At 37.9% G+C, this 23,378-nt stretch overlaps 4 protein-coding genes across 4 annotated transcripts; 2 read left to right on the top strand and 2 right to left on the bottom strand.

The window, feature by feature from the left end:
• Positions 1 to 5,175: 5,175 nt before the first annotated feature.
• LOC133338063 (uncharacterized protein DDB_G0283357) lies at positions 5,176 to 7,671 on the bottom strand. The gene is made up of 6 exons (XM_061546246.1): positions 7,457 to 7,671; positions 7,031 to 7,398; positions 5,942 to 6,900; positions 5,803 to 5,875; positions 5,509 to 5,735; positions 5,176 to 5,438 (listed from the first exon to the last, which is right to left on the bottom strand). The coding sequence occupies exons 1-6, from the start codon at positions 7,472 to 7,474 to the stop codon at positions 5,176 to 5,178; spliced, it is 1,908 nt and encodes a 635-aa protein (XP_061402230.1). The 5' UTR covers positions 7,475 to 7,671.
• A 725-nt stretch (positions 7,672 to 8,396) lies between these two features.
• LOC133338066 (DDB1- and CUL4-associated factor 13) lies at positions 8,397 to 9,862 on the top strand. The gene is made up of 3 exons (XM_061546249.1): positions 8,397 to 8,466; positions 8,533 to 9,247; positions 9,310 to 9,862. The coding sequence occupies exons 1-3, from the start codon at positions 8,397 to 8,399 to the stop codon at positions 9,860 to 9,862; spliced, it is 1,338 nt and encodes a 445-aa protein (XP_061402233.1).
• A 1,462-nt stretch (positions 9,863 to 11,324) lies between these two features.
• LOC133338062 (histone H3-like centromeric protein A) lies at positions 11,325 to 11,963 on the bottom strand. Its single transcript, XM_061546244.1, has 2 exons — positions 11,624 to 11,963; positions 11,325 to 11,557 (listed from the first exon to the last, which is right to left on the bottom strand). The coding sequence occupies exons 1-2, from the start codon at positions 11,961 to 11,963 to the stop codon at positions 11,325 to 11,327; spliced, it is 573 nt and encodes a 190-aa protein (XP_061402228.1).
• Positions 11,964 to 16,118: 4,155 nt separating this feature from the next.
• LOC133338061 (sugar transporter SWEET1) lies at positions 16,119 to 23,161 on the top strand. The gene is made up of 2 exons (XM_061546243.1): positions 16,119 to 16,297; positions 22,732 to 23,161. The coding sequence occupies exons 1-2, from the start codon at positions 16,128 to 16,130 to the stop codon at positions 23,159 to 23,161; spliced, it is 600 nt and encodes a 199-aa protein (XP_061402227.1). The 5' UTR covers positions 16,119 to 16,127.
• The last annotated feature ends 217 nt before the right edge of the window (positions 23,162 to 23,378 follow it).

The raw sequence follows: 23,378 nt of genomic DNA, 5'->3' as shown, positions 1-23,378 counted from the left end.
TTTCGATTTTTTATTCCATCACATTCAGAAAAATTGCCAAATTAAAAAGGGAATTTTGTTAGGGTCGATACTCATAAATTTCGTCTGAACAATGCCTTCTGAATCGATCGATTCACCACATGCAAGGCAATTCCACGACGTCCAGTTCTATGCACCGGATTGACTCGGAGGAAGTAAATTCCGGCCAAGGGTGGTCAACCCAGCAAGTAAATGTTCGTGTATTTTTTCAAATTTAGAGCTACATTATCAGGAACGTTTTGGTCCGTGCCGGGATTGAGACAATCCCTGGAACATGGTTCTGCTCAGTTTGTCACAATATCATCCACCACAGATCTACTCGGCGAAAGGGACTACGTTGCTCGCCATTATCGGGGTCCACGTCATCTTCGTCGTCGTTTTTCCCCACAATCTCCGCCGCAGAGGCTAATCATCCAAGACGCTTAGTCCAGATGGAATCTCCATGGTGATGTTGAAGCAGCTTGATGGCCCAGAAGAAGAGTAGCTAACTAAAGTGTTTTTCCTCAAAATTTCGTTAGCCACCCTAATAGTTCCCGATGTCTGGAAAATGGACAGGGTGGTCCCGCTACTGAAGCCAGCCATGGATGCCAGCAAAGGTGAGGCATACCGGCCGATCTCACTTTTGTCGCCAGTAGCTAAGACCCTTCAGGCATTACTATTCCCTACTATTCGTGAATGCTATTTGATAGGCATTTAATACCGCCAGTCACGCCAAGCTGTTCGAGAACGTCGAGAGATCAACCTTCCAGCCAAGTTTGAAACGTTGGATCGTGAATTATATGTGTGGATGGTAGACGTACGTGGAATTCAGAAACAGGAAATCGAAGACCCGTAGAGTTAAACAGGCAGTTCCCCAAGGAGGGGCGATATCTCACGAACGGTTTAATTTCTACCTTTCTGGAATTCCACACCCACCGGACGACATAAAGATCGTAACATACGCGGATGATTGTACGTCAGGACCCAAATTTGATGACTTTTGCGAGAGGCTGAACCACCATCTCGTGGATATAGCTGAATTTTTCCGAGAGAGGAATATGGAAATATCCAGCATTAAATCAACGGTCACCTTGTTTACGACATGAGCAGCGGAGATGCGGCTACCTTTGAATGTATAGGTCGATGAGTCCACAATTCCGACCACCAATTACCACAAGGTTCCGCGAATGCCACAGCTATTTGCTATAAGATCAGAAGTAGGAACAAAGTTCTCAAGTCGCTAGCCGGCAGCACTTGGGGAAATCTTCAAACCTGAAAGAATGCTGCCCTGAGGACTGCAACAGGGTGTCTCCTCATGATTCCAATAGACCACATGCATGAGGAGACGAAGATCCTTCAGGTGCTTTAACACAACAAGATGTTGGGTGTTATAGAAGCAGCCATACAAATCATTGCCCACCACCTAAGCATGTCAGGAAGGATCTTCATGATCTGGAGAGAGAGAGAGAGAGAGGTGAAAAGGTACAAAAGGGAGCCTCTAGATCAACAGGCCTATATAGCAGGATTGAGTCGTATTCACACGGATGCAATAGAGGAAGCAATTCGAAAATATCGTGTGAATAGAATCCACGGCGATCACCCACCTACGATAGCAGCAAAAGAGCAGAAACTACCTCGACAAACCAGAGTGGTGAAGAAGATACCCCACTATACCACCTAGTCAAGATGATGTCAGAATAGCAATTAATCGGCCCAAGAACAATACAGCAGCAGGAGCCGATGGGTTACCAGCCGAACTATTCAAGACTGGAAGTCAGATGCTGGACAGAAGCATGCACCAGATGATTAATAGGATTTGGCTAGAGGAATGCATGCCCAATGATTGGAACCTCAGCATCCTGTGTCCCGTGCACAAAAAAGTAGACAAGACGATATGTATCAACTATAAAGGAATTAGTCTTCTTCCTATCGTATATAAAGTGCTATCCAGTGTGCTGTGTGAAAGATTGGAATCAATGGTCAATGACATTGAATCAATCAACCATTGACCAGATTTTACTCTGCGCCAAATCCTGGAAAAGATCCACGGATAACACATCGACACATTCCACCTATTCGTCGATTATAAAGCCGCAGCCCTATCCGTTCAGAGGTGTTTAAAGCCATGTCTGCGTTCGGCAATCCTGCAAAATTAATACGACTTTGCAGGATAACTTTAAGTGGCACAAGGTCAGCAGTTAAAGTCGGAAAGGACCTATCGGAGCCCTTCAATACCGAACAAGGATTCAGACAAGGTGACAGTTTGTTGTGTGATATTTTTAACATCCTTCTGGAAAAGGTCATACGAGACGCAAAGGTGAACAGAAATGACACTCTGTACACCAAACAACACATGTTACTCGGCTACACCGATGACATCGATATTATGGGTCGAACAATGCGAGCGGTATCAGACACCTTTGAACAAATTGAAAAGGACGAACTGTGAAACTGGAGAACTACAGCTTCGAGGTAGTTAAAGATTTTATATACCTTGGTACCGCCATAAATAAAACTAATAACATAAGTATTGAAATTCGGAGAAGGATATGGATGATCAACTGATGCTACTATGGTCTAAGTAAGCAGTTCAGAAACAAGGCCAGATGAGGCAGCTCCTGGGGGTGTTTGAGGGAAAAATTCTCCGAAATATCTACGGGCCGATCTGCGTCGACGGTAAATATGGGCGTCGAATGAACCACGAGCTTTTTAGTCTATACGCATACATCGACATAGTCAGTCGTATTGAGCTGCAGCGACTACGGTGGCTAGGTCATGTTGTGCGAATGAATGAGAATGCCCCAGCTCAAAAGGCATATAAAAGCGATGGTTCACACAGAATGGGAAGGCCACGAATTCGATTGAAAGATCAAGTAGAAGACAACGTCTCGGAACATGGCCTTTCAAATTGGAGGAGATGCGCCCAAGGCCGACGCGTTTCATATGAAATCTTTTTAAGCTCGTATTATGGAACAACCGTTCTGTAAAAAGCCAGTTAAGTAAGTAAGTTCAAAATTTATATATAGATTGTGAATTATAATAATTATATTATCGCAATAATTTAATCGCAATAATTTTCTTTTTGTTTCATTTCTAATTTATGCTTATAATATATATTTTATATTTTGATTTTTTTTTTTGTCTATATATTTTAAAATAAGTTGATATGGGTTTTTTATATTTTATTATTTAAAATAGATATGGAAATTAAAATGTAAATGGGAAATTAAAAGAGGAAAAAATAATGGCTTATTAAGCAAAACAATATAAAAATATTTTTCTTTAATTATTGCTCCTTAGTTTTTGATTTTTTTGTTCAATTGGAAAACATTCTAAACTATTTAAAACAATAATAAAAAAAAACCAAAAATAATGCAAAAAAACTTTTTGTAATTAAAACATTCAAATATCACAGATTTTGGATTTTGTCCACATCATTTTCATTTCCACGTTTTCCTTGTAAAAATATATAGAAAAAAACTAAATGCACAATTTTTATATTAAATTAAATTTTTATAGCCAATTTTTTGTTTTTGAGATTTCTAAAGCGAAAATGTAGAAGACTTTTTTTCATATATTTTGAACATTTTTTGTTTGTTATTTTTTAAATAAAGGAACATGTGTGTTTTGTTTTAAGGTTATTTTTTTTAATAAAAAAAGAAAAAAAAATAACACAATAGAGGCAAAATAAAATTAGTAAAAAATCAGTCTGTATTTTAAATAATGTGCAGTAGAATTGAATTGAAAATTTATATATTTTTAAATCTATACTCAAAACATAATGGTCGCCTATTTTTAAAAACAAATTATCCTCATAACTGCACATTATTATTATTTTTTTTTTTTTTTTTTTTTTTTGTTAGGAAATAAAAAATAATCAGTTTTAACCTAATTTATAATAAAAAAGGGAGTCTTAAAACAATGGCACACTTATGATTTATATATATATATATTTTGATAGCACACTACATTGTTTTTTACTGAGCATTTTGAAAAGAAAAAATACTTTTTCCGTTTGTTTGTTTTTTCTTCTTATTCAGCTAAGTTTTGTTAATAATTATAATAATAATAAAAATTATCTCCAACTTTAGAGTTGAAATTGCACAAATACTTAATTTACATACAATTAATAATTTCATTAAGATTGGTTTTAAAAACCTACATTCGAAGTTATGTGAGATTTTTTTTCGTTTAATATAAAATAATAACACTAATGCTATTGGGATTTTTTCTGATTTTAAAATTTACTTTAAACCTTTAGCATCAATTCAAGGATTTTATAATTTTTTTGATAGGAAAGAAATACCTTCTCATATTTATGTTGAGGATAATTTTCAGGGCTGAGGATTTGATTTTCTTAATAAAAGACGCAGAACCTAAAGAAAAAATCGCTCATCTACTAGTAACCTACACTATAGAAATATTAGTCCTAAGAAACTGAGGAAGTTTTTGCATAAAAATATCTGTCATCGTAAAATGCTTAAAAATCCACACGCTTTATGCGGATGCTTAAAAAAATATTTTTAAAAATCCACACGCCTTTTGTGGATGCTTAAAAATACGTTTTTAAAAATCCGCTCGACATATAATTTTATTATGATTAAGAATATATATATAACCCCGGGGAATATAATGAGACACTTAGGACGACTCAACTCAATGACCTAGAAGTTTAATAAAAATCTGTCATCAGTGTCTAAGAATTATTTTCTATATATAATACTATTCCTCTAAGCAAATAATCAGACAGCTGCAACAGTTTTTGTTTCAAATAATAAATAAACTACCTCTGAATTTAAAATGTATGTAACTATATAAACTTAAATATAATTATAGGACAAAGGATTCCTCAATGTAAACAAGAATTGATTCCTATAAAAAGGTAGCAGTGTGCTTATGTTTGATATTTTTCTTCAGTTCTTTAGGGAAGGAGAATGTAGAATAAAATCTACTACATATTAAATTTAATCTTACCAAGCTATATGTGTAATTATTGTATGTGCTGTGGAATGGTTTTTTTCTATTAGTTTGGGATATACATATAAATATTGTTATGGCATTCATCAATCTTTTTCACACATATATCATCTCGTTGATTTTCGAAACGTAAAACATAATTCAGAGCTTAATAAATAATAATTATTTTTAAACTTACCTTAAATAGAAATCGCCTTGCAACTAATTGCTTAAATTCTCAATACGATTTGTTGATAGATTAGTAATAAGGGATGGACCATTATTGCCACCAACAGAAGACATGCCACCAATACCGCCACCATTTGGACCAACTCCCATAACACCACCTCCAATGCCACCAACACCACTACCATCATTTAAATTTGATGTACCCTCACTTTCACTTTTCCACGAAGAGACTTGTATATGGGGTGGTGGTAAATAATTGCGTAAAGTTTGAACAATTTGTATGGTGTCCATTAAAGCTAAAATGACCGAGAGACAATAAAATTAATTTCCAGAATTCTTCTGTGTTCATTGAAATATCGCACATACTTTTCTGCAAGGATTCACTTTGTTTACCATAGGGTTTACACATTGATGGACGTATATAGGTTTTCATACGTGCCATATTACGCATTAATTCGGAAAATACCCGCACTATTTTATCCTGGCCAACGGGTAAATTATCTCGGGAATTCATATCCGGATTATTGTTAGACCATGCCCCATTGTGTAAAGCCAAAAGATCTTTATTCGATTCCAATGTTTCAAGATTTGAGCTGCAGAAAACCAAAGAATTAAATTTTAAATTAAATCAAAATCAATTTTTTAATCGTTTTTCCTTACCGCAAAGTTTCAACACTTTTCTGTACCATTTGTTCAACCATATGAGCTGTGGAGGACGACGACGATGATGATCCTGCTGCTGACGATGCAGCCTGTGATGCTGACGATGTTCCTGTATTCGATATATCATGACGACTACTGCTACTATGCATTGTGGTGGGAGATTGCGGTGGTGGTGGCAACTGATGATGGCCACTGCTGTGGTGTGTTGGCAAAGGAACTCCTTGATTGGGATTACCAGCTGAGAGAGCCATTGCGGCTGCCGATGAGAGAACCCTTTGCTTTTCTAGGGCGGATAAGTTATTGAATTTTTCAAAACTTTGTTGGGCCAATGCCCGACTCTGTTGTTGTTGCAATAGGGCTGCCGTCAATTGTTGTTGTTGCTGTTGTTGGGCTGCAGCAGCTGCGGCTGCCTGCTGTAAGGCGGCCTGTTGTTGGTGCTGTTGTTGTTGCTGTTGATGATGTTGTTGCTGCTGCTGATGATGTTGCTGCTGTTGTTGTTGCTGCTGCTGTTGTTTGGCCACGGCAGCCACAGCTGCACTAATTTGTGACAACTGAGATTGTTGCTGCTTCGTCAAGTGCTGCAATTGTGGTGGAAACAGTGGAGACTTTGCCGATAAATCCACTTCACCACCTCCAGCAGAACTACTCGTTGCGGAACTATTACTTCCCGCCGAACTAGGACCACTAACAGTACCACCACCAGCTCCCGGGACATGACCATGAGGTGGTGGTGGCGGTGGTAGATGTGGTAAATGTTGCAAAAATTCAGGACTAACTCCGGGAAATTGTTGGTCCATAAATGGTAATGGTGATATACCCACGTGATTTTTATAATAACGACAAGCCGGACTGGGGCAAGATTGGACCACTTCAATGATAAACTCCTTTTCCATGCCGAAATTTTCTCTTCCAATGGTATAGGATTCTAGGACAGCTCGAACGGTAGCATCAACACTCAAGTGCAGGCCATGTGGACCGGACATATGTTTCAACATGACAGCATTGGCGAAATGTTCAAAGGGTAAGACAATTTTACCATTTTCACGCAACACTAAACGTCCTTGGGAGTCCAACGTCATGCGATTGGCCAATACCCTGTAAGCAAAAAAACACAGATTAGTCTCGGTGAACACACAACCAAAATCTATACCCTAAATATCCTTTCTCCTTTTTCTTGGCTACCAGACACACACGCACACATACGTTGTATTGTCAGTATACTTACTGTAAATATCCTGCACTCGGTAACAATGCATTATCTTTCAGATCGGAAAAACATTGCAAAAGTTCTGCACTTGGATTCCAACCTTTGTTTTGCAAATACAATTGCAACAACATATACAATTTCTCTGTCACATAACCTGAACCAGATAGGCCGGGATTGACCGATGATGGAATATCACCAGCACCACCATGTGGGCCACCACCCACTGTGGACGATGAGGGCGCTGACATACCACCACCCACTCCCGAGGGACCTGCACCTGGCGCTGAACCCGGACCACCACCTCCGCCACCTTTCGACAATGCCGCCTTCATTGTTTCCGATAAATCCAATTTATAGTTTTCCGGGTAGAAATTCTTGACGTGATCCTTAAAAGTACAACAACAATAATTAATGTCCCCTCTATATTCCACTTTTTTTACTTACCAAATTATTCATTTTCATCAGGAAATCTCTCGAGATGTTGTTAGCGCCCGGCTGTGACGTCGACGTCCTTGCCTGTGATCTGGCAATTTTTAAAAATTTTTCTTTTTCACCTTTTTTCAAACAGTTATGCTTAAATATTCTTCTTCTACTAACGGTTTTCCATATAATGCGGCTAGCTCCTTCAAATTTTCACTGCTATAAATCGGATTTTGAGAATTCATCAGCTATTTCTTATAAGAAAAATACTTTTTGGCCAAGCAATTACACTTTTGTTCAGACGTGACTTGAAAATTTTCTTCCTTCTTATAGTTTACAGGATTTCTTTGTGTGAATTTACACACGAGCATCAGTTGCATGCAACAATGATGGTTGCATCTGGGTTTGTGCGTTTTTATAATTTTGTATTAAAAGAATAACGAATTGTAGATAAATGCTTGTAAAAATGCATAATATATATTGAAATTGACTTTGTTATTGTATTTAATTGATCAATTTGTTTATTTTGTTTGAAATAATTGCAAAAATGATAAATTCAATAAATTCATAAGTTTAGGGATTTGTAGATCGACTTTAGTCTTTAGACTTTAGTGAATTGTAAAGGTCGATTTCTCTTCTGTCGCCAATTGCTAAGACAGTCCAACATAAATACCATGGCTTGAATAAAGTTTTTTTTTTCCTTATCAACTCCTCTCCTTCCTGGTTATTGAATAACGTTTGCAAAACACCGGCATTTTTACGACATTCGCTGACGCCTTAGTTGTGTTTAATATCAAACAGCGGATCATTCAATGTGGCAACTATCGGCATTTCAAATGTCAAACATGTCAAACAATTCGTTTATTTACAAAACAACAAGACACGTGCGGTACTGCGAGATTAATTCCCAAATAGAACAAATAATTTAAAAAATTAACAATTTGCTAAAAGTTTAATAGGAAAAATGAAGGTAAAAATGATAAGCCGTAATCCGGACGAATATGTCCGTGAAACAAAACATGAACACCACAAATGTAAGTTTACAACAGCACCCATTAAGCTTCCCAATATGTAAACAATATATTTCTTTTAATTTACAGTACCTCGTAATTACGATCCTTCTCTGCATCCAATGGAATCGGCCCGTGAATATGTTCGCGCCTTAAATGCCACCAAATTGGAAAGAGTATTTGCCAAACCATTTGTTGGCAATTTAAGTGGTCATCGTGATGGTGTATCGTGTTTTGGTAAACACCCAAAACGTTTGTCAACCTTGACGAGTGGTGCGTATGATGGTGAGGTGCGGGTCTGGGATTTGGCAAATCGTGAAAGTGTCCGTAGTTTTGTGGCTCATGAGGGATTTGTGCGTGGTATCTGTTACGATGTTTCGGGAGAACGTTTCTTCACTGTGGGCGATGATAAAAATATCAAGGTATGGAATTCAAATGCACCCGATGTTGGTGAAGATGAAGAACCGATAAATACGATACTAAGTCGTACCATGATAACGGGTATAACACATCATCGTAAAGAACCGAAATTTGCAACATGTGGTGAATATTGTTCCATTTGGGATGAGAGTAGAAATGATCCACTGAAGAATTTGAAATGGGGTGTTGATACACTACATGCAGTGGCTTTTAATCCCGTGGAGACATCAGTGTTGGCTTGTTGTGGCAGTGATCGTTCAATTATATTTTATGATCAACGTGAAGCGAATCCCGTAAGGAAAATGGTATTGACAATGAAGAGCAACAAATTGGCATGGAATCCCATGGAGGCATTTAATTTTACGGTGGCCAATGAGGATTGCAAGTGAGTAAAACTTAATGGAATATATAAAAATTGTTAAATAAAATTTGTTTCTTCTCTTATAGTTTATACACCTTCGATACCCGCCAGCTGAGAAATCCTCTCAAAATCCACTTTGATCACGTGTCCGCCGTCACCGATGTCGATTATTCTCCAACCGGTAAAGAATTCGTCTCTGGCAGCTACGATAAAACCATACGCATCTACAATGTCCACCAAAGTCATTCACGTGATATTTATCATACAAAACGTATGCAACATATTGTTTGTGTTGCATGGTCATTGGATAACCGCTACGTATTTACCGGTTCCGACGAGATGAATATACGTATGTGGAAAGCTAAAGCCGCCGAGAAATTGGGTGTTATACGTCCTCGTGAACGTGTTGCATTCAATTATCAGGAAGCTTTGAAAGAGAAATATGCCGCTCATCCACAAATTAAACGTATTGCTAGACATCGTCAAGTACCACGTCACGTGTTGAATTCACAGAAGAAAATGCGTGCCGTTAAGGATAAGGAATTGCGTAAGGAAGCTAATGTCCGTAATCATTCGAAACCGGGCACCGTGCCATTTGTGGCGGAGAAAAAGAAGGCTGTACTAAAAGAGGAGGTGTGAGCAAGAACTACTTTGTTTTGTTTCTTTTTTGCACAGATAAAATTATTAGCTATTAAGAGAGTGTTTTTTTATTAGAATTTAAATATATAATAAAATAAATTAAAATTAATACTTCAGTAGTGTTGGCGGTTTGTTTTCGATACCATTTGTATTTTGTTTTTGGAAAATAGTCAGGCTGAATCCCAATTTGTTGTTTTTATAAAAAACTACTATTACTACTGAAGTTCTAGACGCAGGCACGGTTAAACTGTTTGGTTTGTTGCTGTATACTAGCAACACCAACAAAGTCGTTGTGTGCATTTGTCGCGATGTGACAACACACAACAGTTTGCCCCTCGGCAAACAATGCCATACATTCCCCACTAATAAATAGTTGTTTTTTATAAAAACAACAAATTGGAAATCAGCCTGACTATTTTGCAAAAACAAAATTAAAATTAATACCAAATTGTTATAAGGATATTTAATTTAAAACATACGCTTGTATGTTTGAAAAATCTTTTTTAGAAAAGTCCCCTGAAATATATATTTATACGGTCCCTGAAATATATATTTTTTTAAAGAAAGTCTACACTTGTAGACTGGACTGGACTGAAAATTCCACGCCTATAGTTTGGAACGCCCTTGAAATATATTTTTTAAAGAAAGACTACGCTGGACGGTCCTTGAAACACCCTTTTTAATAAAGTCCACGCCTTTAATTTGGAAGGTCCTTGAAAAATTGCCCTTAAGAAATATTCTTAAAAATAAAAATCGTCGCCTAAAGTCGGGATGGTTATTGAAAAATATTCTTTAAAAAATCCACGCCTAAAGCCGGGATGGTTATTGAAAAATATTCTTAAAAATAAAAATCGTCGCTTAAAGTCGGGATGGTTATTGAAAAATATTCTTTAAAAAATCCACGCCTAAAGCCGGGATGGTTATTGAAATATATTCTTTAAAAAATCCACGCGAGTAGTTAAAGTTATGTTGTTTTGTGTAACTTAAATGGCCTATTTGGCTTTGTTACTATGCTTAATAAAATAAAGTTTGGTTCTTTAAAAAAAATCCACGTTTATAGCTATGTTGGCCCTCGAACAAAAAATATTCTTTAATAATATGGTTATTTTATTACATAAAATAAGGCTATTTGATTAAGTTTAATTAACTTAAAATATATAATATATTAAAATTAAATACACAAATATAAATGTTGTAAAACAAATAGTAGCTAAATATATAGGGACATGCTAATTATTTAATAATAATTAGTCCTGGAATAATTAAATCAAATATATAAAATTACATAAACATTCAACACACGTTCAAAACTATGTACGACCGCAAAGAAAAACAATGAATCAGTCTATTTTGATGTATGCTCTATCATTCCATATAAGGTGCCTATACATATTACCAACTATGTACATGGAAACTTATAAGACTGTCTAATCATAAACAAAAGGAAACAACCCAAAAACAACTACAAATTAAATTTCAAATTACGTATTAACACAATATCGGATGCCGACAGGGTAATACAACGACGATGCAATGTCAGCAGATATGCATCCTGGAGCATTTGTGTTATAAACATTTCCGTTGCCTCTTGTATCGCTTCCAGCGCTGTCGGTGTATAATGTGTTACGTCTCGACGTACATCCATCGTAATTTCCCTCACCAAACGGGCAAATGGTGCTCTAGGTATTTGCAATTCTGAAAAAAAAAACAAAACACAAGAAATTCGTAGTTTAGATGGAATTAATTGCGGACTTGACTTACTTGTGGACTTTTGTAATTTCATTATTTTTCTCAAGTCGGCTAATTGTCTTTGACGATAGGATGGCTGTTTACGTTTTGCAGCTCCCCTGAGTACATCCTGAGTTGTTTCCTTTCTTTGTTGATTTTGTGGCGTTTCTCTTTGCTGATTCCGGCTTGTTTCCCTTTGTTGAGTCCGGCTTGTTTCCCTTTGTAGATTATGTGTATCCCGCAAGACGAGTTCCCCACGATCTCTAGCCTCTTTGCTAGTTGATGGTGGTATTTCGTATGGATTCGATATACGGGAATAACCTCGGACGCTGACATCACTATCACTGGCTTCACCCAAGGTTCCACGCGCCATGCTTCTTGTTGCTGCACTCCTTCGTTCAATTGGCTTTCTTGGGGGCATTTTCTCCTTTATTATTATCGTATTTTTTCGGTTTGTTTAAAAAAGTTAGTTTATTTGAAAATTCAAAGCAAAGCGCGTCCCCTCTTATTATTAGGGTTTTGTAGTGTTTAGACGTACACTTGTAATCATCTACAGTGGATAGCACGACAGCTAGCACACTAGTTATTATTTTACAGTGGATAGCGTACATCGTGGTTTACATATGCATCTTTTGTGTGCAACTCTGTTCAGCAGAGTTGCTGAGTTCTTATGAGATGAAGGTAAAAGTGGCTTTAGATTTACAAAATCCACTCGATCTCGAACGTCAATTCCTTAGCCTATACGTAAAATATAATCTATTGTAATCATCTTACAGTGGATAGGACGAAAGGTGATCATTTTATAGTGTATAGCACACGAGCACATTTTATAGTGGATAGTGTACGTCGTGGTTTACACATGCATCTTTTGTATGCAACTCTGCTCAGTAGAGTTGCTGAGTTCTTATGAGATGGAGGTAAAAGTGGATTTAGATTTACAAAATCCACTCTATCTCGAACGTCAATTCCTTAGCGTATATGTAAAATATAATCTATTGGATTTATGAAGATGATTAAGGTAACGTATACACTATGAAATTGACATTTAAGATCGAGTAGATTTCGTAGTCTAAACGTATCGCATTTAGATTAGAACTTTAACAGCACGCATATGTAAAAGTCAAGTCTGTGGAATCGGCACTGCATGAGGTCGTCAGTTATATTGAGATTAATATGGAAAACTCAAACTTTACGTTGGCTGCCTTCTTAGATATAGACGGAGCCTTCAACAGCATCAAACATGAGTCCGTAAACCACTCACTTAAAAAATTTTGCATTCCTGAAACCCTTACTTGTTGGATAGATAAAATGCTAATAGCAGAATTATAAATTCAAATGTGGTTTATACAAAAATCAGGAAAAAACTACTAGGCTAACGGCCTTGGAGTAAATCCAACAACGACAGAACTGGTAATGTTCACTAGGAAACGTAAGCTCGGCGTCTTTGCTCCACCAACACTGGATGGAGTGCAACTTCGTCTGGTCCCCGAAGCAAAATACATTGGCACAATCTTGGATCAATTACGATGGAACAGGAACGCTGAGGGACGGGCGAAGAGAGGGCAAATTGCACCCTATACATTCAAGAATTCCATTGTGAAAAGTTGGGGGCTAAAACCATCGACTATACACTGGATGCATAACACCCTGGTAAGGCCCATCCTTTCCTATGGTTCTCTTGTCTGGTGGCACTGCTTGCGCCATAAGTGGACATCTATCAAACTAGACAAGGTTCAAAGAGCCGCCTCGATTTCAATAATTGGAGCCGTGAGGACCACCACATAAGCAGCTCTGAACGCAATACTCAACTTAAGGCCTCTGAGTCTCAGCATTAAGTGTCAGGCAGCGTGAACAAAATCTATGGCGAAATTGTACCTATGGGCATGGATGTATCCTCAACGAATTAGGTATGACATTGGCTCAACGTATAAAAATAAGCGACTATATATCACCAGTCCTGAGATTTGACGATATAGATGTCGTTATCCGTAGTAGAGACGACTGGGAACGTAGCAACCCTCCTCTGGACGGTCTGATTTTTTATACATCCGTCTGTATAAAAAGTCAAGATGGAAGAAGATACGGGGGCAGGCGCCTACTGTGAAAGGTTAGGCCTTGAGCTTACATACAAGCTGGGTAACAACTGTAGTGAAATCTTCGCGATCTGGAAGGTAGCGGAATTGATAAAAAGACTGGATGCAGAGATCGTTGAACCGGTGACAATCTTTGTGTATAGTCAGGCGGCTCTTAAAGTCATCAAATACTGCAACATCAAATCTGATGCCGTCCTCAGCTACAGCTATCGGCTTTGTTGGGTACAAGGGCACCGTGACATCATGGGTAATGAAAAAACCGACGAATTAGCTAGACAAGGATCTCAATCTACATATCTAGCAATCGATGGCTCAATCACATCAACCACATGTCACCTTTTTCGGAACTTTGATGCGATCTTCAACGAATGAGGAAGAAGATACGGGGGCAGGTGCCTACTGTGAAAGGTTAGGTCTTGAGCTTACATACAAGCTGGGTAACAACTGTAGTGAAATCTTCGCGATCTGGAAGGTAGTGGAATTGCTAAAAAGACTGGATGCAGAGATCGTTGAACCGGTGACAATCTTTGTGTATAGTCAGGCGGCTCTTAAAGTCATCAAATACTGCAACATCAAATCTGATGCCGTCCTCAGCTACAGCTATCGGCTTTGTTGGGTACAAGGGCACCGTGACATCATGGGTAATGAAAAAATCGACGAATTAGCTAGACAAGGATCTCAATCTACATATCTAGCAATCGATGGCTCAATCACATCAACCACATGTCACCTTTTTCGGAACTTTGATGCGATCTTCAACGAATGAGCCAATGAACTGTGGCACAACGAACCTAGGTGCAATGTGTCAAGATTTATTTGGCCGACTCTGTCAACGAAGAGAACAAACTCACTATTGAACCTGTGTAAAGCTAAAATCAGAGTAATGGCAGGAGTCATTACTGGTCATTGCAATATCAGGGCCTTTACCAGTAAATGGGAACATGATGTTACTGACTTATGTAGACTCTGTGTTGAGGAGGAGGAGAGGGAGACAATTGAGCATCACCTGTGTCGCTGTCACACACTTTCCACCGCGAATGAATGAGAATGCTCCACGTCAAAAGGCGTAAAAAAGCAGCGAGCCTACTGATGGTTCACGCAGAAGGGGAAGGTCACGAATTAGATTGAAAGATCAACTAGAAGACATCTTGGAACGTGATTTTTCAAATTGGATGAGAAGCGCACAAGATCGAAACGCTTGGAAATCTTTTGTAAGCTCGGCTTATGGAACAACTGTTCGTAACACGCCAGCTAAGTAAGTAAGTATCTTTTCTATCCCCTGCAGAACTCTCCATATCATTCATGGGCAGTTGGGGCCAATTGGTCTCGGAGTGCTGCAGCCACATTAGTGACTGCACATCCCTAAACCTAACATACATTAGAACTTTTTAACGGGTTAAGCTATTTTATGATGATTTATTTGTACAAATTGTCACCTAAAATGTCATGCCTGAAATCATTTCTTTTTCTTCATTTTTTTTGACATTTCACCCCAATAAACACCATTTTCTTCAAAGCCTTTGTGTTGGCAACACTGATTTCATTTTCATAGAGGAAAAATAAATACTTCAAAGTTGACAACACTATTGTCATATTTTTGCCAATCGGAAGTGGGGGCATATTTGGGGGGACCTTACAAATTCAAAACATTGCTTTAGCACGAGAATTGAAAAAAGCAGTAAAACACACAACAGTTGTTGTCGAACCGTCCGAGAGAGAATATTTGCTCGCACAAACCGATTTTTGTTTGCGTGCGTAACGGTACGGTTGTGTGTTTTTGGTTTTCTGTTTTATATTTTGCATTACGGTGATTAGAAATTTAATTCTTTTTGTGTTTTCATTTGGCAAAGGCCAAAAAGTATTGTGAGAGATAAAATAAAAAAAGAACGAATGACCATTGATTAAGAAAGGCTTTAATTAGTGTACAACAAAAACAAAATAAAAAAGAATCGAATTAAAATAAAAATCAATTGGAATTTAATTGACAGTCAAGTGCATTGTATAAAAAAAGCGAGAGATAATTCCCATAACGACATTTATTGTAAACCGCTTTATAACCAAGTCTGTTAGAATTTTACATTTTTATTGGATGGTTGCAAGGTGGCCTGTGTGAGAAAAAGCCAACAAATCTGTGAACTTGAACTTGTATTTATTTTACAATTCCCATTGCAACCCCCTCCATAACCTCTTTCAGCACTTTCATAACTCTCTCATTTATGGAGCGCAGAGTAGTAGTATAGGAATTTGAAAAAAACAACAACGAAGTTGATTCTGTTAATTTTGTTGTTGTTCTTGTTATTTTGAACACGTTGCTCTGTGCTTTCTTATTATCTTCTCTTACGCTTGATTTAATGTTTTTTTTTTGTTATTACGTCTGTCTCCACTCACAACACAACAACAGATTTTTATAGTAAAAGCGGCAACAACAATTCTACAACAACAACATGGATGCACTAAGTGATATATTGGCGCCATACAGTGATGACATTGCCAAATTTGCCGGTTCGGTAACATGTCTGCAATTTTTATCCGGTGTTTTTCTACTCAACGACATTCGTAATAAAAAAAGCAGCGATCAATATCCGGCAGATCCATTCCTGGGAGGTATTGCATTGTAAGTAAAAATATGTATATACATATGTACTTATTTTAAAATGTTTATTAATGTGTAATTGTTTACTTCAGATATTGATTTGAAGATATTTTCAAAAATTTTGCAATAGTTTCCATTGAACAAATTATGGAAGAGGTGAAGATTGAAGTTATTACCTTGTATTAATAGCAGAGAATTAAACAGAAATTTTCCGAAAGAAAAGCTTTGTAAAATAAGACGTCTATTTTGAGCCGTAAATGTAACTAAAAAGTCCATGCTGTGATAGTCCTTCATGAATACTCATAAAAAATTCTCGTTTTTAGATATGTAGTTCTTCAAATAATCTACGAAAATTTACTAGGCTTACAGCTTTATCTCTGAAGAAAATGTGTTAAAAATTTAACGCTTACAGCTCTGATAGTCCTTGAATAAAATTTCAAGACTGATAATTCCCTAAAAACCAAGGCTACTTCTCTGATAGCGCTTCAAAAAATTCTCTAAAAAATCCAGACTGCTCTGATAGTCCTTCAAAAAATTACCTCCTTGAAAAAACGACCTTAAAAATTAAGACTATTGATTTGAACGTCTTAAAAAATCCTTTAAAAAATCCACGACTGGGATAGATCTTTTGACTGTACAACAGGACGCAAAAATCAAAACTCAATATTGACTGTAACTTCTTTAAAGTACATTTCAACAAATATAAGAGTGAGATTAAGCGTGCCAAGAAAAAGTTTTGAATTAACTTCTGTGAGTCGATAGAAGTCAACGACGCTGCTAGGTTTTGAAGATTACTATCCACTGATCCGAAATCCATTATGAGTATCAAGAAACAAGAGTGTGGTGCGTGGACGAACTCCGGCTCTGAGACTAGTAACCTCCTAGCAGAAACCCATTTCCTAGGTTGCAAAGTTGTGGATACCATCAACATTGAATGTGATGACACTCAACATCTTGCGAGTATAGATTTCGATCTTACAGACAAGGTGGTTAGAAGAAAAAAGATATGCTGGGCAGTCAGCACGTTCAATCCATATAAATCACAAGGACCAGATAGTATCATACCGGCTATGATTCAGTTTGCCTCGCCAAGTATATATCTGACCCTTGGGAAGATCTATACGGGGTGCTTGACTCTCTCGTGCGTTCCGGGTCTAAGGATCGTGGCCCATTAGCATATCATCCTTTCTTCTCAAGACTGTCGAAAGATTGATTGACCAGGAGATTAGGAGTTGTGTAGACACCACCTCTCTTAGCAATTCGCAAGTCTGTGGAATCTGCACAGCATGAGGTGGAGTTGTGTAGGCACCACCTCTCTTAGCAATTCGCAAGTCTGTGGGTCCGTAAACCACTCACTTAAAAAAGTTAGCATTCCTGAAACCTTTACTAGTTACATAGATAAAATGCTAAATAGCAGAATTATAAATTCAAATGTGGGTATACAAAAATCAGGAAAACAGTAACTAGAGGCATCCCTCAGGGCGAGGAGCTCTCACCTTTGCTATGGCAATTTGTAATCAACAATATTCTGATGGAACTGGAAGGGAAAGGTATCAAAGTCGTATCCTATGCGGACGACGTGGTGATATTGATTTCCGGAAAATTTCCGTCGACAATTTCGGAGCTCAGGCAAAGAGCCTTATCGACACTGTCACGCTGGGCCAAGGCTAGCGGCCTTGGAGTAAATCCACAAGTAGCTCTGAAATCCACAAGCAGCTCTGAAAAAAATGCTGAACTTAAGGGCTCTGTGTCTCAACATTAAGTGTCAGGCAGCGCGTAGTGCACTGTTTCCAAGCTGAAATCTTGGCGATCTGGAATGCAGCGGACTTAATAAAAAGTCTGGAAGCAAAGATCGTTGAACCGGTGACTAATTAAGGCCTCTGTGTCTCAGCATTAAGTGTCAGGCAGCGCGTAGTGCCCTATTTTCCAAGCTAAAATCTTGACGATCTGGAAGGCAGAGAAATTAATAAAAAGTCTGGATGCGGAGATCGTTGAACCAGTGACTACCTTTGTGGATAGTCAGGCGGCTCTTAAAGCTATCAAATCCTGTAATATCAAATCTGATGTCGTGCTCACTTACAGCTATCGGCTGTGTTGGGTACCAGGTCACCGTGACATCATGGGTAATGAAAAAAGCAGATGAATTAGCTAGACAAGGATCTCAATCTACAGGTCTAGCAATCGATTGCTCAATCAAACTACCCATCTGTCATATCATTCGGAACTTTGAGGCGTTCTTCGACGAACGAGCCAATGAACTCTGGCACAAAGAACCTAGGTGAAATGTGTCAAGATCTATCAAGATCAATAGGACAAACTCACTGTTGAACCTGAGCAAAGCTGAAATTAGAGTAATGACAGGAGTCATTACTGGTCATTGCAATATCAGGGCCTTTACCAGTAAATGGGACCATGATGTTACTGATTACTGCAGACTCTGTGCTGACGAGGAGGAGACGGAGACAATTGAGCATCTCCTGTGTCGCTGTCCAGTTTTGGCCTACAGACGGGACAGACTAGCGGGTGCTCTCTTTCCAACGTCTCTAAACTTCTTCTCAACTATGGAACCTGCTTTGATCTATAATACATCATTAGAAACCTAAAGTGGTTAGGAAAGAGCAACCTTAGCACGTAATATGATTTTCTGTCCAATTTCTTTAGCCATCGAAACTATTCTCACCTTCCTCCTCTTTTCTCTTCTTTCCTTTCAAATAAATTCCGTCTCTTACAGTCCTTCAAGAAATTAACTTTAAAAAATCCACGCCTGTGATAGTCCTTCATGAAATATACTTTAAAAGAATGCCAGTCAAGAAATCTACTTTAAAAAATCCACGTCTTTGATAGTCCTTGACATATGCTACTATAAAATATCCAATCCTTTAGATGTGATAGCTTTTGGAAAGACGTTATAAAAAAGCCCCTTATGTATTTTTTATTTATTTATATCTGAAAAATGTTCATCATTGCCATCCATCCCGACACACCCTTCGTTGTTTTCAATTTGTTAAAGTCATTTGTTAATTAAATTACGTTTTTCCGCAACCAGTACAGCCGTGGGACACTCCTCGAAAAACGCTTGCCACGCAATGCATTTAGATGAGATGACATTATTTTTTTCTTTCAATTAGGCTCCTCTGTTGATTTTATTTTTATAACTTGAGTATTTGCGTTAAATACATTTTTATTGGTATTACATTTGATTAGATTAGTTTGTTGTAGATGCTTTTGCTTTTTCGTTTTTCGTTTTTAGATTTTGTTTTTGCTCGACAATTTTATTCTAATCACAGATGGGATGGGGTTTGTATTTGTTTTTTTATGTTACTGCCCAATGGCACAATTTCATCATTTCGGGTTAATATTGAATTGATATATTATTTCCGAATGAATTTGTCAAAATACTTGAAATCTTATCAGTTTGTTGGTTACAAAGAGGAACTACTGCTGCTGTCAATAATTCAAAAACATTTATCAAAATATTAAAGTTTTCGATAGGGATTTTCATTGATAAGATTTGTGTGTGCAATTTTTTGCTGACGTGCCGTGATATGCTTAAAAAAACTAAACGAAAAGTAGATATTTAGTTGTGAAATATTAAAAGAAAATTTTTAAGGGCCCAAAATAAAAACATCACATTAATATGACTCAGCTCAATGTCAATCCTTAGATGTGGCGTGATGATATGCTATTACCATTTTTTAATGGGTGGAGTAGTCAGTTTTTTCATAAATTAATTGAAAATAAAATGTTGTAATATTCAGAAGAACTAACAAAGTGGGATTTTTTTAAAAAATATATATTTTTACAAATCAATCCGTATATTCTGCGTGAACCATCACTTACCTCGCTTTTATATGCCTTTTGAGCTGGGGCATCTTTATTCATTCTCACGAGATGGCGTAGACAACGTAGTCGTTGCAGCTCGATTTCGTCTGACTATGTTGATGTCCGAGAATAGATGGTATAGCTCATCGTTCATTCGACGACGATATTCACCATCGACGCAGATCGGCCCATAGATCTTCCGGAGAATTTTTCTGTCAAACACTCCAAGAGCTGCCTCATTTGCTTGCGCAAGGGGTAATATCTGCGTCTTGTAGAGTGTGAGTTTGGTCTGGCGAGAGGTGGTCTTGCTTTTGAGTTACTTACTCAGACCATAGTACCACCTGTTGGCCAACACTATTCTCCTCCGGAGAGGTATATAAAATCGTTCACTACCTCGAAGCTGTAGTTTTCAAGTTCCACAGTTGGTCCGAGTCTACTGGAAGTCTTGCGCGTGATACAATCAGCTTGGTCTACTGCCAGTAGACTAGCAATGTTTGACCCATTATGTCGATGTCGTCGGCGTAGGCGAGTAACATATGCTGTTTGCATCTCCTATGACCTTTTCCAGCAGGTCACACAACAAACGGTTACCTTGTCTGAATCCTCGTGCGGCATTGAAGGGCTCCGAGAGGTCCTTTCCTACTTTAACTGCTGACATTGTACCAGTAAAAGTTATCCTGCATAGCCGTATTAATTTTGCAGGAATGCCAAAGGCAGACATGGCTTTAAACCTCCAAACAAATAGAGCTGTCGAATGCGGCTTTATAGTCGACGAATGTGGAATGTGTCCATGTGTTTTTCGTGGGTTATTTCCAGGCTCTGGTCAATGGTGGATTTGCCAGGCCTGAAGCCGCATTGGTTGGTCCATAAATGTCATTGACCACTGGCTTCAGTCGTTCACACACCACGCTGGATAGCATTTTATATGTGATGGGAAGGAGACTTATTCCTCTATAGTTGGCACAATCGTCTTGTCTCCTTTTTTGTGCACGGGACACGGGATGCTGAGGTTCCAATAATTGGGCATGCATTCCTCTAACTAAATTGTACAAATCAGCTGGTGCATACTACGGACCAGCATTTGACCACCGGTCTTGAATAGTTCAGCTGGTAATCCATCGGCACCTGCTGCTTTGTTGTTCTTCGGCCGATTAATTGCTATTCTGACCTCATCTTGGCTAGGTGGTATATACTCTATACCGCCATACACGTCTCCTCCTGATCGGTCGTTGTTTGATCGGGAGAAATCCAAGTGGCCTTGTATATCGAGAAGCGAAGTCAATCAATCTCATGCCGTTGTCGGATGTTTCTTCATGGAGGCTGAATTTTCCGACAGTGGGACAAAAAATATTTTCACTTCCGATTTTTGAGTTAAAAAAATGCTAGCAGCATTTTAATGTCATGGCCAGAGCAGCGGTCATATGCAGTTTCTAGGCGGGGGTCGTCAACGCTGGGGGGTTGGTTTTCTTTCTCGTTGTTTTTTTCAGTAAGGGGGGTTTTCCGAGTGTGAGCAACAACCTGACGCCTCAACCCATTTTTTGTAGCTCTAAATGGTGCGCCAAATTCCCAAAGTTGGACCCAGTGAGATGAAATTTTACAAAGGGTATCAGATTGAGCCGAGTATGACGTGTATTCAGCTTTATTTAAATCGGTTCACATTCAGATATAAACCCCACATATATATTTTCAACATTTGACCGCTCTATTTTCTCCAGACTTTCAACTGAAAAGAAGAAAAAATATTGTTTAACAACTTCGACCGATGTCGAATTCCAGTTCCATATTTTGGAAGCCACTAAATGGATAACCCTTTAATATTCTCTAATTATAATATTCAACATTTGGGTGACCAATGTTGAATGGTAGAATTTAAAATAATTGCCTACTGTTGCATATTTTGCCGGTCCTCCGCCATAACTTTAAATTCCGAAAAAACGTGTTTTTCTCCGTCTGTGTGGCTGCATGTTAGAACATGCAAATTGCAGTAATTTACAATCGTAAGAGATTTTTTATCAGATATCTGAGAAGGCGAGCAGGTGAATCAAGTGCATGCTAAACTAGAAAAAAAGAACAACTGTGTGAAGTGTTTGCATACTCGCCTACCCACTTACCGGCTAGGTCAAATAAACTGCGACTAAGACATGTAAAGAATTCAACTAGTTGTGCTCTGGTAGTCAACCTATGCCTATCTGTTTGTGTGGCGGTGTCCACAAAAGGGTCATAAACTCAAGAGAATGTTAGAGAAACAAATGAAAAGCTTAATAGCTTTGTAGTGGGTGTAAATTGTTTGTCTGTTTTGCTTTGCAAAAAATATGCAGGACATAAACAACGCTACTATGTAACTGTTCAGGTGATATATGAATGTCCGTTATAAAAAGGGATACGGGGTTTTTTCTGTCTGTAGATGACATTTCGGAACTAATTGTTTGTTTGTAATCCATTGTGGCTTTTTAACGAGATTTATTTGAACTGTCTCCGTAATCAAGAAGGTATACAAAATTTTAAATTTATAAAGGCAAAATCGATAACAATTTTGATTATTAGAATATCCTTACAGTATTTGGAATAGAGCAATTGTATTTTTCTCACATAAAGGTCTATTTTTTTAATTTTCTTTTCTTTTTTATTTTCAGAACAATATTAAGTTTAAAAATGGGGGCCCTAATGGGCGATGAAGCAATGATCAAAGTCAATGTCATTGGTTTTGCCATTAACGTCATCTTCATGGTTGTCTTCTATTGGTATGCCTCGGAAACGTTTAGATCGAAAATCTGGTCGAAAATTGCAATGTATTTCACCTTTACGCTGGGCTGTTTGGCATATGCCAACTTTGAAGATCCCGCCAAAATTGAATTCCGTTTTGGTATGATTATCACCGCCATTCTGGTAGTACTTGTCGGCATGCCACTGCTGAATTTAGGTAAAATTATTGAAACCAAGAGCACTGAAGGACTACCATTCCCCTTGATATTGTCCGGAACAATTGTGGCCGCATCATGGGCTGCATATGGCATTTCCATCAGAAATCAAGTTGTAGCGGTAAGTAATTCACAATTTACCTGAAATACTTTTTTATAATCCAACACCTTTTTATTAATTTATTTACAGTATCAAAACTTGTTCTTATTCTTGTTGAGTTTTATACAACTCTCACTATTCGCCATATATCCAAACAGTTCAAATCCGGTAAAGACAACCACAGCTGATGGTGATGGTACACCATATAAAAAATTGAAATCAAACAACAATAGTCCATCCAAATCAAAAGCCAACAAGAAAA

Source organism: Musca vetustissima, unplaced genomic scaffold, assembly GCF_032173495.1.
Source record: "Musca vetustissima isolate MV318-11 ecotype Yass unplaced genomic scaffold, APGP_CSIRO_Mvet_v1 utg28897, whole genome shotgun sequence".
NCBI classification, from domain to species: domain Eukaryota; kingdom Metazoa; phylum Arthropoda; class Insecta; order Diptera; family Muscidae; genus Musca; species Musca vetustissima.
This window is presented reverse-complemented; position numbering and strand designations above follow the sequence as displayed.